Source organism: Hippopotamus amphibius, chromosome 10 (genome assembly GCF_030028045.1).
Source record: "Hippopotamus amphibius kiboko isolate mHipAmp2 chromosome 10, mHipAmp2.hap2, whole genome shotgun sequence".
NCBI lineage: Eukaryota > Metazoa > Chordata > Mammalia > Artiodactyla > Hippopotamidae > Hippopotamus > Hippopotamus amphibius.
In genome coordinates, this window is record NC_080195.1 from 94,781,448 (window position 1) to 94,796,174 (window position 14,727).

At 33.8% G+C, this 14,727-nt stretch overlaps 1 protein-coding gene across 1 annotated transcript in view; it reads left to right on the forward strand.

Annotated features, from left to right (window-relative positions):
* The window catches only part of NCAM2 (neural cell adhesion molecule 2), a 551,377-nt gene that overhangs the window by 344,333 nt on the left and 192,317 nt on the right, over nt 1-14,727 (forward strand). The window contains exons 9-11 of the mRNA XM_057696426.1: nt 263-469; nt 2,386-2,529; nt 8,501-8,638. Coding sequence (XP_057552409.1) covers nt 263-469; nt 2,386-2,529; nt 8,501-8,638 — 489 coding nt within the window. The remainder of the gene's footprint in view (nt 1-262; nt 470-2,385; nt 2,530-8,500; nt 8,639-14,727) is intronic.

Genomic DNA, 14,727 nt, shown 5'->3' on the forward strand with positions numbered 1-14,727 from the left:
CCATCATAGCTTAAATAACATACTGGAAGTTTCCTATGGGCTTTGCTTACTCAAAAGAGATTGAAACCTCAATGTTGGATAAATAAGGATGAACATGTGTGCTAGCATTTTGTGTTTACTTTCAATTTTGTAAGATTTTCAGATTTCCAGTCTTCTGTTTACATTTTTTTCTAAATTGTGAAAGTTGTTACATAATAGTAAATGCCACTGTCAAAACAAATGCTTGAAACATATTTTCAAACATTTCCATGGCTCTTTGCAGCAATTGGTGAACCTGAGAGTATAGATTGGTATAATCCTCAAGGAGAGAAGATAATTTCAACACAGAGGGTATCAGTGCAAAAGGAAGGTATTAGGTCACGATTAACCATCTACAACGCAAATATAGAAGATGCAGGGATATATCGTTGTCAAGCAACAGATGCCAAAGGACAGACACAAGAAGCTACAGTTGTTTTGGAAATTTACCGTAAGTCATGTATTTACAAGTTTTATTGATTTAAATTACACATTCTTATACAAAATTCAAACAAAATGTTTTTAACAATGGAAACTAACACTCATTAAGAACTATGTGATGGACAATGTGCTAATTTCTTTATAGATATCAGCTTATTTATTTTACCATAGTACATCTCCAAAATAAAATAGATAATAGGTTATAGTATATTATAAATAGACAGATCCAGTTCTATTGGTTAAATAATATAGATGAAACTGTTATAGTTTTCTGACAACATTAAGAATCTGTTGGGTAAGTAGAAAACAGCAGTTTATTTAGTGATGTAAAATTTATTGGGAGTGCTTTTTCCACTGTCAAAGAAAAGATCATGACTAAACAAATAAAATTACCTATGTGATAGCAGTGACCAGTCTAGAATGAGAACTGGGGAAGGGTCAGTGGTCAGGCTTGAAACAGAGAAAAAGCTGAAAACTCATCTAATGAGGAAAAATATCTAACCAGATTCTACACTTTCAGGCATTTTCAGTACCAAGGTTTTCTACCCTTACACTTCATTTTAAGACTTGAGATTGATTGCATCCTACATTCCTTTCCAGTTTCTCATTTTTGGAGTTGTTAACCTGTATAGGAACCGTGAAGATCCTTGACTCCCTGGGTTTGAAACCAGGCTCTCTCACACTCCTCGAGCAAACACGTAACCTCTCGGTTTTCAATTTCCTCATCTATAAAATGGGTATAATAGTAGTACCTATATCATACAGAGTAGCTTTGAGGAATACATTAACTCATGCATAAAGTGCTTAGAACATTGCCTTACAATTGGTTTGTGGTAGCTAGCATTTCAACCAGTGAAAAATTATAAAAAGTTTTAGAATGATAGCTCATAAGTTATATCTTCCTTGTAGCTTTGTTTTTGTTATTCTAGAAATAGGATATGGGGGAAAAAAAGGCCAAAGCAGTACTATAGCAAGACTTCCTTTTAGATGACCAGGGCAATTTGTTGGAACATTGTTGTCCTCATTTTTCCTGATTTGATCTTTTTCTTTCCTCCTGTTAGTTTCTAAGCTCCTCAAGGAAAGATGTTTTACTTATTTATATGACCATTTATTGTATCAATTTCATAAATAAAAATTAAATTTAAATCATCATTTCATAGACTAGTATCTGGAAAGAAGTGTCGTTTGAAATGATACAAAGGGAGATCCCTGGTGTTTTATTTGGAAAGGTAAAAAATTTTTGTTTTTTCTTAGCGAGAATGATGAATTGCTATTGTGAAAATTTCTCATCAAGCATAAATATCTGTGTTCATGCATTCATTTGATACACTTTCTTGATGTTTACTACAATATTCTAAACAATATTCTAATTTTTAAAGACTCATTAGTGACTGAAACAGAAAATGTCACTGGCCACTTGGCGCTAACATTTTAGTGGGTAGTGACAGACAAAAAGTAAGCTAAAACTAATGCTAAAATGCTTGATATATATGCTATAGAATTCTATAGGAAAGAAATTAAGTGGTTTAGAGATATAGGGAGGTTAGGAAGAAATTTGAAGGAATTTAAGAAAATCCAAGTGCCCCCAAATGAGAACAAATCTGGAGTCCTGCCTGAAGGAACTGCCGGAAGCAGAGACTAGGAGGAGAGAAGAAAAATCGGGGTCAGAATCGTGGGGCAGACTGCAGTTCATATAGGACCTAGTACGGCATTGTAAGGACTTTGGATTTTATTCTCAATGTGATGGGAGTTTATTGAGTAAGAGAATTAGATGTTCTGGCTTAATGTTTTAAAGGATCTAGATTTAATTTCAAAGGATCTAATTATTTTATTATGGCATCAATAAACACAAATTCTGAAATCTGCTACTGGGAGAAATAAGCAATAGTACTTGTTTTTTTTTCTTTTTTTACTTTCTTGATACAGAAAAACTCACTTTCAGAGAAGTGGTATCTCCTCAAGAGTTCAAACAAGGAGAGAATGCAGAAGTGGTCTGCCGAGTCAGCAGTTCGCCTGCACCTGTTGTCAGCTGGTTGTACCATAATGAGGAAGTCACCGCCATTTCCGACAGTTAGTATTTTGGTAACTCTCTAAGTTATATGTTCTAACAATATTGCAATTTTGTAAAAGACTGACTCTACCTAAGTAAATATAGCAATTGGATTTTTTGACCATAAGTGTCAAACAAGGGTTTGAGAACCCCAAAGCTCTAAACTTGAGGTTGGCAAACTATGGCCCTCAGGCTAAATTCAGCCTCTTTGCTGTTTCTTTGTTTGCTTTTTAAGGCATTATGAAATTTCAGCCAAACCCAATCATTACATAGGGTCTATGGCTACTTTGGGAACAAAGTTAAGCAGCTGTGCCACAGATGGTTTGAACTACAAAGCCTACACTAGTTATTTTCTGGACATTACAGAAAAAGTTTGCTGACCCTTGCTCTAGTCAAGAAAAAATCGTATAGAAAAAGTTCAAGGATATTAAGTAAATAAAGGGATCGATCCTGATCTACTGAAATTCTACAAGTTATAATTCAAACATGATCCCATGGGTTCATTATATGTATACTTATTATTCATAATATCTATATGAATCCTATTTATTTTTCTGGCACTTTTCTTTCAAAGACACCTACTTATTCTAAATATGGTAAGATGCATATGGATAATAGAAAGAAAAGTACGTTCATTCCAATTGTCTTTGTGATTTTGATTCAGACTGAGCTAGAATTCCAGAATAAAATGGCATCTGAAATTGAATGCATAATTTGCTTACATTATGCTACTTTACCATTGTGAATTGGGAGCATTTTCAATTTAGAATATTTTTCATTGCACCTGCATTGCAGGGAGGTACAAAATAATTGAATCTTTTAAAATACTTTCTATCTTGGATGATTTTGTTTTATGTTTCTAAGAGATGAAACTTCTACAACATAAAGGAGAGAAGGCAGAGAGTTTCTGTTTTTGACTATGTATAGAGAACGTATCATGATCATACAGTCCTTTTTTTTTTAATTTTGAGATAATTTTTCTGGACATAGCATTTTCATTGCTTGTCAGTTATTGACTAAAACTCTTTTTTCTATTATAAGTCAGTGAGACATAATACTTGTTTTCTCTTTATTTTCAGATAACTGCTTTAGATTTTACTAATAAATTGCATGAGTAAATTGTGCAGTGTATTTTCTGCTTTCTTCCCTTCATTAATAAAGGCAATTCTTTTATAGCAGTTAAATGACAATGTCTAAACATTTTCAGATTACCTAATCTTAGGCTTCAAGTGTACATCTGGTTTATCGTAAGCCTGAATTACAAGAAGGTTTTGAAATGAGTTTTTTTTTTTTTTTAAAGACACATAAAACAAAAGCCTCAAAGCAAAGATTGATGGTCAAGTATAACGCTGATGGAGGAGTGATGCTTCTGTGCTACAGCTTACACATTTTTCCCAGCATCCTGGGATGAAATAATGTGAAGCTAGAATCCCATTATGGCCCTACTCTTTCCTTGTCTCTAAAGCTTTTTTTTTTTTTTTGAACAACTTTTCTAACTGCTCTGTACCAAATTCAGATTCTTCATCTGTAAACAATAAATTATTATATGCATTTTGAACAATGGTTTGAGTTCTAAATAAGATAGGCACATAAATATTTAAGTGAATGAATAAAATATTTGATTATACATAAGATTCTCAGCAAATAACATTTATTTTTCTTGTTCCTTCTCATTGAGTTTTTAATTCTTGGGAATCAGTTAAACATAGAAACTTAAAGCTGAGTTTCATAGAAGGCAAAATAGAATTTTTTAAAAGGGAAGTAAAATTTGTTTTTACTTTGGGATATAAAGTATGTAGGGGAATTGTGAAGGTGAACAAACTTTTCTAACCTTTTAATATTTCAGTAACTTGCAGCATACTTTATTATTGAACAATTTTTATGTTCATAATGGACTTATAGGAAGTAGTACTCTTCAGATTTTTATACCTTATGTGATCTTTTTATTAAAACTATTGAAATAAGATGAGGTTTACAACCATGAAAGCAACATGTATGGGGATTTAGAATACCATAGTGTGTCCAGATAACTTTCTGAAGCCCTAACATGGCACAGGAATAAAGTTTAAAGTCTCCATATGAAACAATGAAGGTTTGGAAATGTCCATCTTATTAACCATGCTTTTGATAGCAACTGTGTGACAAATATGCACAAGTAATGTTCCCACAGACTACTTGAAGTGGAGGTTTTCCATGTTGTTTATTGAAAGGAAGTCCATATGCTAAAGAATCCAAGTATTTAGGGGTATTCACTGAAATTATTTCAATTTCCGTACTTGTGATTGGTCTGTTCATATGGCGGTATAAAGGTGACATTTCATTATAAATGTTGAATATCCTGACTTTTAGTGTCAACCTGATGGAAGGATATGCTATTGCAGATGTCCATTCTACCTTAGCCATTTTGAAAATTACCTCTGAAACTCCCAAAATGCTTTGAGTATTTTCAAATTAAGTACCTTTTTTGCATCAAAAGCTATGGATAAAATTATCCTGTTCAATAAAATTTTTATGAAATCTACTTCCAGTATAAAAAAGTCATTCAACAGTTATTGAACACGTAGTTCATCTAGTATACTAGATGGTGGTGACTCATGGTTAAAACAATGAATGAGTCCACTACCCTCAAAATAATAATCTAGCATAAAAATCAATAGATAAATCATGAAAGCAAGATGTATTGAGGTATATGATAAGGAAAGTGCAGAGTGATAGAGGATGATAAAAAAAGAGCACCTGAACTATTTAGGGCAGAGGAGAGTAGTCAAGATGCCTGCTGAGAGAGAAAAGCAGCCTTTAAAGATAAAAAGGGATTAGCCAGTTAGAGAGTAGTGGGGACTTATCAAGAAGAGAGAATACTGAACACAATGGCCCAGAGGTGAAAGCATGAGTGGCACATTCCAGAGACTGATTTAAATTCATTATAGCTAGAATTTATGAATGAGTACAACTGAAATACTTATAATAATAGCTAAATATAACTAGGATTTGTAAATAAAGACTAATAAGAAAGGACTCTGAAAAAGAAGGTTGAGTCAAGTCAACATGGCCTTGACATCTCTGTTGAGAAGTTTAGAATCTATCCAAAGGTGACATCACTAAAGGATTTTAATTAAGGCAGTGACATGATCTAATATGTATTGAGATGGATATTAGTGCTTCAGTGAGGCGAATGAATTGGATGAGAGTCAAGGCCAAGCTCCAGGCAATGAGAACAGCTCCAATCAGAATGACATAATTGCTGAGGGAAAAGGAGATTTTAGATCAAGAAATGATAAAGGGAGAAGTGATGGGATATGGTTTTGATTGGATATGCAGCCTGAGGGAGATGGAGAAGTCAAAGATGACTCAAGGAATTTGCCTTGGGTAACTAGCTCAACGTAAAGACCTGTGAAGACAGAACTGGAGAGTACCCTATTAGAAATTTCAGGTGGAGACAGTGAACCAAATTTTAAACATGCTAAGATTGAAGTCTTTACAGCCCTTCTAAGTTCGTACATCTGGTCGATTCTTGAATAATTCTGGACTCACAGGAACCATCTTGTCTGAAGAAAAATTGTGAATCATAAAAATATAGATTGAAGGCATAGGAGTAGATGAGGCAAACCATTCAGTGGCTGCGGAATGAGAAGAAAAGGGGACCTAGAAAATAAGCTGCTTAAAGAAACATAGAGCAGACATCTTATTGTGTATTATTTGATTTCATTTTTTTCTTACTGCAATCATGAAAATGTGGATATTTGTAAAACTGAGATACATAGATCATCTCTAACAGTTAAATAGTTCCAGTATCCATAGTCATGTGATTGATTGAAGTAGTGTTTCTTTAAATGTCTTTTCTAACCACATATTAATAATGCTCTTTGGTTTGAGAGTTTACTAACATCATTCCACGGACTTTACACATATGCTTAGAATTTTTAGTTAAGGATGATACATATTTTTATAAGTTAGAAAATATAATATTATAGTGGTTTAAGTATGATTTGGTATATTTCTCTCTCTAAATTTGAACTTTTTATTCATACAGTTGATCCATGAACAATACAGGGGCTGGTGTGCTGACTCGACATGCAATAAAAAATTCAAGTATAATTTATAGTTGGTCCTCCTTATCTGAGGGTCCTCTGTATCTGTGGTTCAGTTCTGTATCCTTAGATTCAATCAACTTTGGATTGTGTAGTCCTGTATTTACTATTGAAAAAGATTCCCATATAAGTGGATCTGCACAGTTCAAACCCATGTTGTTCAAGAGTCAACTGTAATTGCTTCTCATTCTAATTTCCAGCAACACACTTGAATAGTTTTTTTTTTTTAATTTACTTTGAAATGCCATGAATTTTTAGGAGCTCTGAGTTGCTCCAGGACTTATTGTAGGGTTATATTTCTTGCAGATTGCCTTTCTTTCTCTCCAGTCTCTTCTTTAGTGAGAAGATTTACTAGAGGAAAGCATCTGCATAAATATTTTTGTATCTCTTCTTAGGATCAACCAAAAGGTGAAATAAATATTTTGGGAAAGTTTATACCTCCTGGGCTGAAAAGTATGTATCTGTAGCTTTGTAATAGGTTTTTTCTCTCTGAGGTAGCCTCAGAATTGACATATTTCCATTCCTTATTAACTATTTCTTAGACAATCAGTATCTTCATGCTTGCCTATTTTAATGACCTTCTATATTCTGATAACTTTCTTATTTGTATTTAAAGCCCAAACTTCTATTTTGACTTAAGAAATTGCTATGAAAAATGAACCCGAAATACGAATGGCTTAATGTCATGGCAATTTCTCACTCATGCAAAGTCCAGTTAGCAGCAGGGGTAGAGGCAGGATTCTATCCCTTGCATCCATTCAGTGATCCAGATTGAGGGAGGCTGGACCATTTTCTCATGTGGCTTCTGTGTTTGCCTTAACATCTCTATTAAGCCAGCAGACAGGGGAAGAGTAGCAAATACTGGGACAGTTCCAAAAAGTAGCTTTAGTAGTAGATATTCAGAGGTGGGTACCTTAAATTTTAATGACATTTCTACTTTTACCAAAAGGCCCAAAGGGGTCAAGGATGTATTCTCTTATTCATCAGTGTATACAAATATGGTACCTAGCAAACAGATGATGTTCAATGATATCTGTGGATGAACTGATGAATGAAATTTAGGATATTACATGTGCAACATGTTTCTGAATAGAACTGGAGGTGAGAACATTCTTTACTTGATAAGAAGCGAAAAGGTGTTAAGACTGCGACGAAATTGTGATGATTAAAAACTAAGGCCAGGCATTATAGAAAATACCGTCAGGCTGAGATGCTGCTTAGGCTAGCCAGATTAGTTCAAGCAATCAGCTAATGCATGCCCTGTAACAGCTTAGTTTTGTATATATGCACGTGTACACACTCACACATAAAATGGAATCATCAGATAAAATTAATGAAGTCTAATCTATTCCTTCCTAAAATGGATTATCTTGCATTTAGAAAAAAAAATCTTTCCAATAAATCTGAGCTATGAGTATTTTATATGTCCCCTACATGACTTGAATATTATTATATCTTTTAGCTGCCTCCTTAGGGTATGTGCAATTATTAGTTTAATTATCTTGTGAGGAAGGATATTCAATCAATTTTTCTAACCCCTTTCCATACCCAAGTTGCTACATATTTGCAGTCAAAACGTATTCGTGTCTGCAATATCTAATCTTTCGGCTTTGTTCTTTTGTGTATCATTTCTGCATTCAAAGTACCAAGGGGAGAATAATAACCTAACCATTTTATGTGGAAATAAAGTCTTGAATGTATTTTTGAAAAAAGGTGTAACAAGGCAGTGTAGAGTGGAAAAATTGAAGTCATGAAATTACATTTTACTTTCAAATTTGAATTTGTTGATGAAAAGTTTTGATAATGTCAGACAAATGCCATATTTTAATGCTTAGCAATTTAGAGCACGCTGGACTCTGCCTTCAACTACTGATATCATTTCCTCCCTTTGCTTACCTTCCAGATCGGTTTGCTGTGTTAGCCAATAATAATCTGCAGATTCTCAACATCAATAAAAGTGATGAAGGTATATACAGGTGTGAAGGAAGAGTGGAGGCTAGGGGAGAAATTGACTTCCGTGATATCATTGTTATTGTTAATGGTAAGTAGATAATAATTTGTATGTATTTTGTTGTTGCATTTAACAGTATGTTTATTAAAAGGGCAACCATGTAAACTCATCAGTCAAGACTTCCCTAATAAACGTATTCTATATCTAGCGGAAATCTCCTAGCCTCTAAGATAATATCTGTTACATTGTATTACAGCCTCTAGGACAGGATCTGTGACTTATTTAACATTGTCATCCTCTTTTACAAAGAAGCTATGAGGAAGTAGTTGCTTTTTGCTGGCTTTGTTGAAATTGTTGAAAGAATGTCAAATGAAATATAGTAAAGCATGATACTATATTTTACTTCTAAAGTACATGAATTACTTGCTTAAAATAATCTAATTAACAGTATTTTCAGGTTTTCCCAAATGTAATAATTGAATACATTTTTACCCTTTGAAATGTTAATGAATATTAATAACTAAGTTTTACAACATCAAGATGGCATCTTTTCCTCCAAATCTGCCTTCTCTTACTATATGCCTGCCTGTGTTAACATGACATTCTGTGAGGCCAAAAGATATATTACTGTTATGCTAGTTATCTCCACTTTGGTAATCTGTGTCACCAAGATGCCCATTGTATTTAACATCTATCAAAAATACTTTATTTTCCCCGTCATGCTTTCCATAAGAGTGCTGCCCTTTCCAATTGTTTTTTGTATTTTTCTTGAGTGGCTGCAAGTTGTTTTCTCGCCTCTAAGTCTCACAATTCTAACTTTCTATCCTACCAATCTTTCAACACTTAAAATTGTCAGTTTTTCCCATTTCCTTGAAGGCAAAATCAAAACCACTCTTCACGGCATAGGAAGCTTTTATGATCATCAGCTACCTTCCCTAACCCTTCAGCCAGGGGTAACCCATGCTTCAGCCACATGGAAATACTAGTGTTAACACTACACAAATGCACTCTGATTTTTTTTCTTATGTTTTAAATAATATAGAAATAAGTGTAATCACAGGATTGTATAAGCAGAATGTAATTTGTTCTTTTTGAAATAGATAAAATATGAATTTAAAGAGTTAGCTGTGAGTTTTGTATCAGTTAGGTCTGGGATGGGGAAGAATAAATCAATGTCTTCTTCCATATGCTATGCCCATCCCACCATGAGCTATCTCTCCAATTTCTTAAAGAGACTGGAGAGCAACACTAGGAATATCATATAGATCTAAAAGGGTTATTTGGTTTTTCCTTTCCTAGAGTGAAGGTAGTTTAACCACAGAATTCATGCTGAAAGGGAAAGAATATTAAATCACTGAGAATTTTTTCTTTCTTTCTCTAAGTCTATAATTAATTGGGATTTATGGATAATATAATGGAATAGACCAGGTAGTAACTAGGCAGGTTGATAGAAATTGCACATGCTCATGGATGAGGCCAAAGTGCCAGGCCTTCTGAGAGAAGATTTACAGAGCCTTCATTTTGTGTGCAGAATCTGGTGTTCACTCAGAGTGCTGTAGTTGGTGGAGGTTTTGGCCTTCAACCCAAGAGGAAGATTTCCATGCATGAAGAATAGGTTTAAGTATGGAGATGTGTACTATGTTTGTATCTGAAAATCTGTATCTGTATCTATTTTTACATCTATAAGTATTTCTAATATCTTTCTTTATTATATACAATAAACAGAGGTAACTCACAGTGGCTATTTAGCTTCTTAATTGCTGACTGTCCTTTGTTTCCAAAAGAATTTAAGGTAGGGAATATATGTGTATTTTGTCATGAGCAAGACCTTGTGCTCACTATGTTCTTATGAAAATGGGGGTTATGATATTAGTTAATACATGCAAAGTTTTTTGAAAAGGACTACATTTATAGGAAACTGTATATAAATATGTACTATCTGTTATATATGTATGTATATGTAAAATTATGCATATATTTTTACACTAAAACATTAATTTGAGTCTGATATTAAAAAGGAAGCATCATCTGGAAGATGTAGCATATTAAGCCTTTGTTATCCATTCTGTTATTATAATTTCTACTTTAATATAGTTATAACATGTTCTAATCTATCTCCACACTAGCTTATCTGTGAGTGTTTAAATGTGATTACATTTATTTTAAAGGAAGGATTATTTGGGTACGAGTGAGTTCAATTAACAAAGTTTGAATCTTCAAATCCATCATGATTTGTATTCAAACTGGAATATTTGTTTCCATGTCTATACTTATGGAATTCATAAGAAGATAAACACTAGAACGTGTTCTTTTGTGCAACTCACATCAGATATGTAATGTCCTGTTGTGACTGCATCACCCTGATCTTCTCCAAAGCAAATCATCCTCTTTCCACCTCCCACTTTTCCTCTAACAGAATCAACTATACACCTTAATCTGACCTTCTTTATTTTAACACTGCTTTATCTCCAGGTTTTCTTATTAGTCACATTTCCCTGTTATGGTCACAAACTCCCATATCTCAGAATTCCCGGAACAAATTTCTTCAAAATAACAGTGTTCACAAAATCAACCGTTGATTTATTCCCCTTCTGAATGATGCAATTGGACCCTGTCAAGGGAATGCATTGACTAATGCCACCAGACAACTGTGATTTCTCTCACATTTTGCCTCTATTTCAGTCAGAAAAATCATTCTGCTCCAGTCTTATTGACTTTTACCCTGCTTACCAGATCCTTTTAAATCTTCGGCTCTCTCTAAAAGTATCCTTTATTATTTATCTCTTATAAAACCTCTTGCAGATGTTTCAGTGAAAACTTTGAGGTTGCAAAAATTAATAATAAAGGCACTAACTTTATCCATATTATCTTATTTTTCTTCAATTACAGTATTTGACTTTATGCTTTTCTCCCCAATTTATAATGCACGCCTCTCTCTTATTTGCTACTGATTTTTATTCTTGCTAATTTGGACTTCATCATGGACCTCTTTCAACTACCTTCATCTCAAAGTACATTGAAGTTCCCACCAAATACTCCAGTCAAATGTTTCTTAAGAGTCACTGCTTTCTTGCCAAGTCCTGGCTCTGGAAGAAGCTCTTCTCTTTTTTCATTGTTTGCTCTTTGCAACTTTTCTCTCACATTTCCTTTCTTCCAATACGTAGTCTATTTTCTCAACAATTAGTTTAAAGATATCCTTGCTTGTTTATAGTACCATCAATACTAAATGTTAAGGATCTTTTTTTCCCCTGTTAACTCCCTCTGTGAATTTCTTACTATATTTCTCAATGCCTGCATATAGTTTTTCACGAATATTTATCTTCCTTCCCTTTAAGATGTATACATCACTGCTCATTGCCATGTGAAGTGTGGTGCTTCCAGTGGGGGGATTATGCATCTCTACCAAATTGATGATGTGAGTTGTTCTGGCCATTGGTATATAAGCAAACATAATATACACTATGGTTGAAGTCAAGCTTCAAAAGGAATCACGTTACTTCTCTTGTACTTTCCTCCTGCCATGAAACTAGCATGGCCCTAATAGAGACTTCTTTACCTTGAGCATCATGAAGAAGACATGTGGAACAGAGTCATAGCTGATCTGCAGGTGCAAACATGTAACATAAATAAGAAGCAAAACAGCTTTTTAAGCCTTGAGATTTTTAGAGTCCATTTACTATCACAGAAAAGCAGACAAATTCAATGCCAGTGGCTTTTTCCTACTTAAGCAATTTAAATACTGTCTGATCTAGGAGTATGTCTGAAATTACTGCCCCTAGTGTGCCTCAGACATCTTATAATCCCATTTTCCCCTGAAGGTGATCATTTCTTATTAAAAAATGACCTTATCAATATATTGGGAATTCAACTGAACATTTTTGATGATAATTTTAATGTTATTTTGTATTGCATTTATATATTTATTCAACAGGTAAATGAGAGGTGCTAGCTATAGTTTTCATACTTTGTTATGCTCAGAATACTAACAGGTCTAACAGAGCATTATATCCCTCAAGGCACTTACACGTTTATCTCAAAAACTTAAAATAATCAACTTTCCTAAAGTCTCTTATTGTTTATGGAGCTGCTGAATACAAAAACATATAACAAGTGCATTTTTTATAGATATTTACAGCCTATTTTATAATAAGAAGGGGTACCTAATATAGCTCAAGAAGAGAGTTGGTTTTTGGGATAAATCTATTGATGAAAAGGTATTATTTTGTAGAAAAAAGGGGAAATGTATTGCAGACAGATGAGCATCTGCAAAATCAAAAAGAGTGTAGGATGTAAAAAAAGATCTAGCAACTTAACTGTTACTGGAATGTGATATTTTGGGGAGGGAGTGATAATGGTGTTAGTCAGTTGGTTTGGAGATTAGGTGGAAATGTAGCTGCAAAGCAGGAGGGGCTGGATCATGGAGAACTATGGACTTTCTTTTATGAGATGAAGATGAGCTGCCATTTAGGAGCAGGGTACCTAGGGAGAGAAGGATGGAGGCAGGGAGAAGAAATGCCTTCTAGTCAGAGATAAGTAGGGTCTATGCTAAAAGACAAAGAAATGAAGAGGAAGGTATATAATCAGGTAGTGTTTGAAAAAAGCCGTTGTGTTTATAAATGTGTCACAGAGGCAAGAACAATCAAGGCTTAAGCTCAAGATGTCTAATGTGGGTTCTAGGCTTCCAGAATAGTAATTGCAAGCAGAAGTGATCAATAAGGAGTGAACTGAAATATATCTGGTGAATTTGGCAATTATGAGTTTATAAGGGACATTATGGTGAACAATATCATTTGCATGGCCTGGGTAACATTCAGATGGCAGTGATTTAAAGAATAAATGTACATGTACATTCATTGAATAAAAAATGTTGAAGGTACAGCACCTATTATCTCAGCTTGTTAGAATCACTATTAAATGGGAAACATCACAGAGTTGAGTTAAGGACCAGAGGAAGTAACTGGAGTGTTAGGACATTTGTAAGGAAGATTTACCTTGAACATAAGGAGGATATAGTTTATGCTAAGTCTGGAGGAAATAAATCAAAAATGGGTGAGAATGTGGATTAATTTGCAGGTAGGTCTGGTTGATAATTTGAGAGAAATCTTGCCCCATGACTTCACTATTCTATTTCTAATCACTTACTTACCTCACCTACCAAACATTGATGTGCTACTGGTATTTTTCAGCATATTTATATGTGTTTATATCTGCTTATTACTGGATCTTCGGGTAAACTTTCCAAATGCCTAAAACCTTTCTTTTCATTAACCTCCCAGCGGCTACCTTGATTTTATTATTATACCTTATTACATTTTTATTAACTTGCTGAATTTGCTGGCCATCTTTTCTATACATGTATGAACTCTTTTTACTGGATAATTATACTACACACACACACACACACATGCACACACACTACACAATTCACAAATCATGGGTAAATTCTTTAAAAGAGGATCAAAATTATTTCTCTTGCTTTAACCCAAGCCCATCCTCCCACCATTAGATTCTTAGCCCCTAGTTAAATAAAATGCTCTCCAAAACTACTCAGAAAATGATGAAAAGACCTGGAAATAACTTTTAAATTTAAAATATAGCCAATAGAGGGTTAAATTTGTGAAATGTTCTTTTAAAGTATAATGATTCATTATTTTCTGAATCGTTTGTAAATTTGTGAAAAATGATCCACTAACTGCTGGTTCAAACTTGGAATAATGGAAGCAGAGACAATTGAGAATGGATGAAAAACACCTAGGAGTATAATTTTAAAGCAATTGTGTCTTTAGTCTTCCTTTGAACATTAAAATCAACAGTTAATGACAATGGCCAGAGATATTTGTGCCAGTAGGTATCTGAATGTATAGTGCACTTCGTTACTGCGGTGACCCTCAGGCAGTGATTTTGCATTCCTAGCTATTTCTAGCCAGTTCTTAAAGTTAAGAAAATTGGGAGAAAGTACTTTTCTTTTTATTAAAAGTGAAAAGTCAGAATTTTTCTCTTTAACTTTTATGCAATGTTATATAATGCAAAACATATATACAAACATAAAAGACAGTGAATCAGCCTCTTGTATATCAATAATATAATTGATTTAAACATGTAGAGAGGTATTTTAAGTCAGTTTAATGATTGCAAGTTATGAGAGAATTTGTCATTAATAACAATATTATACAATATAT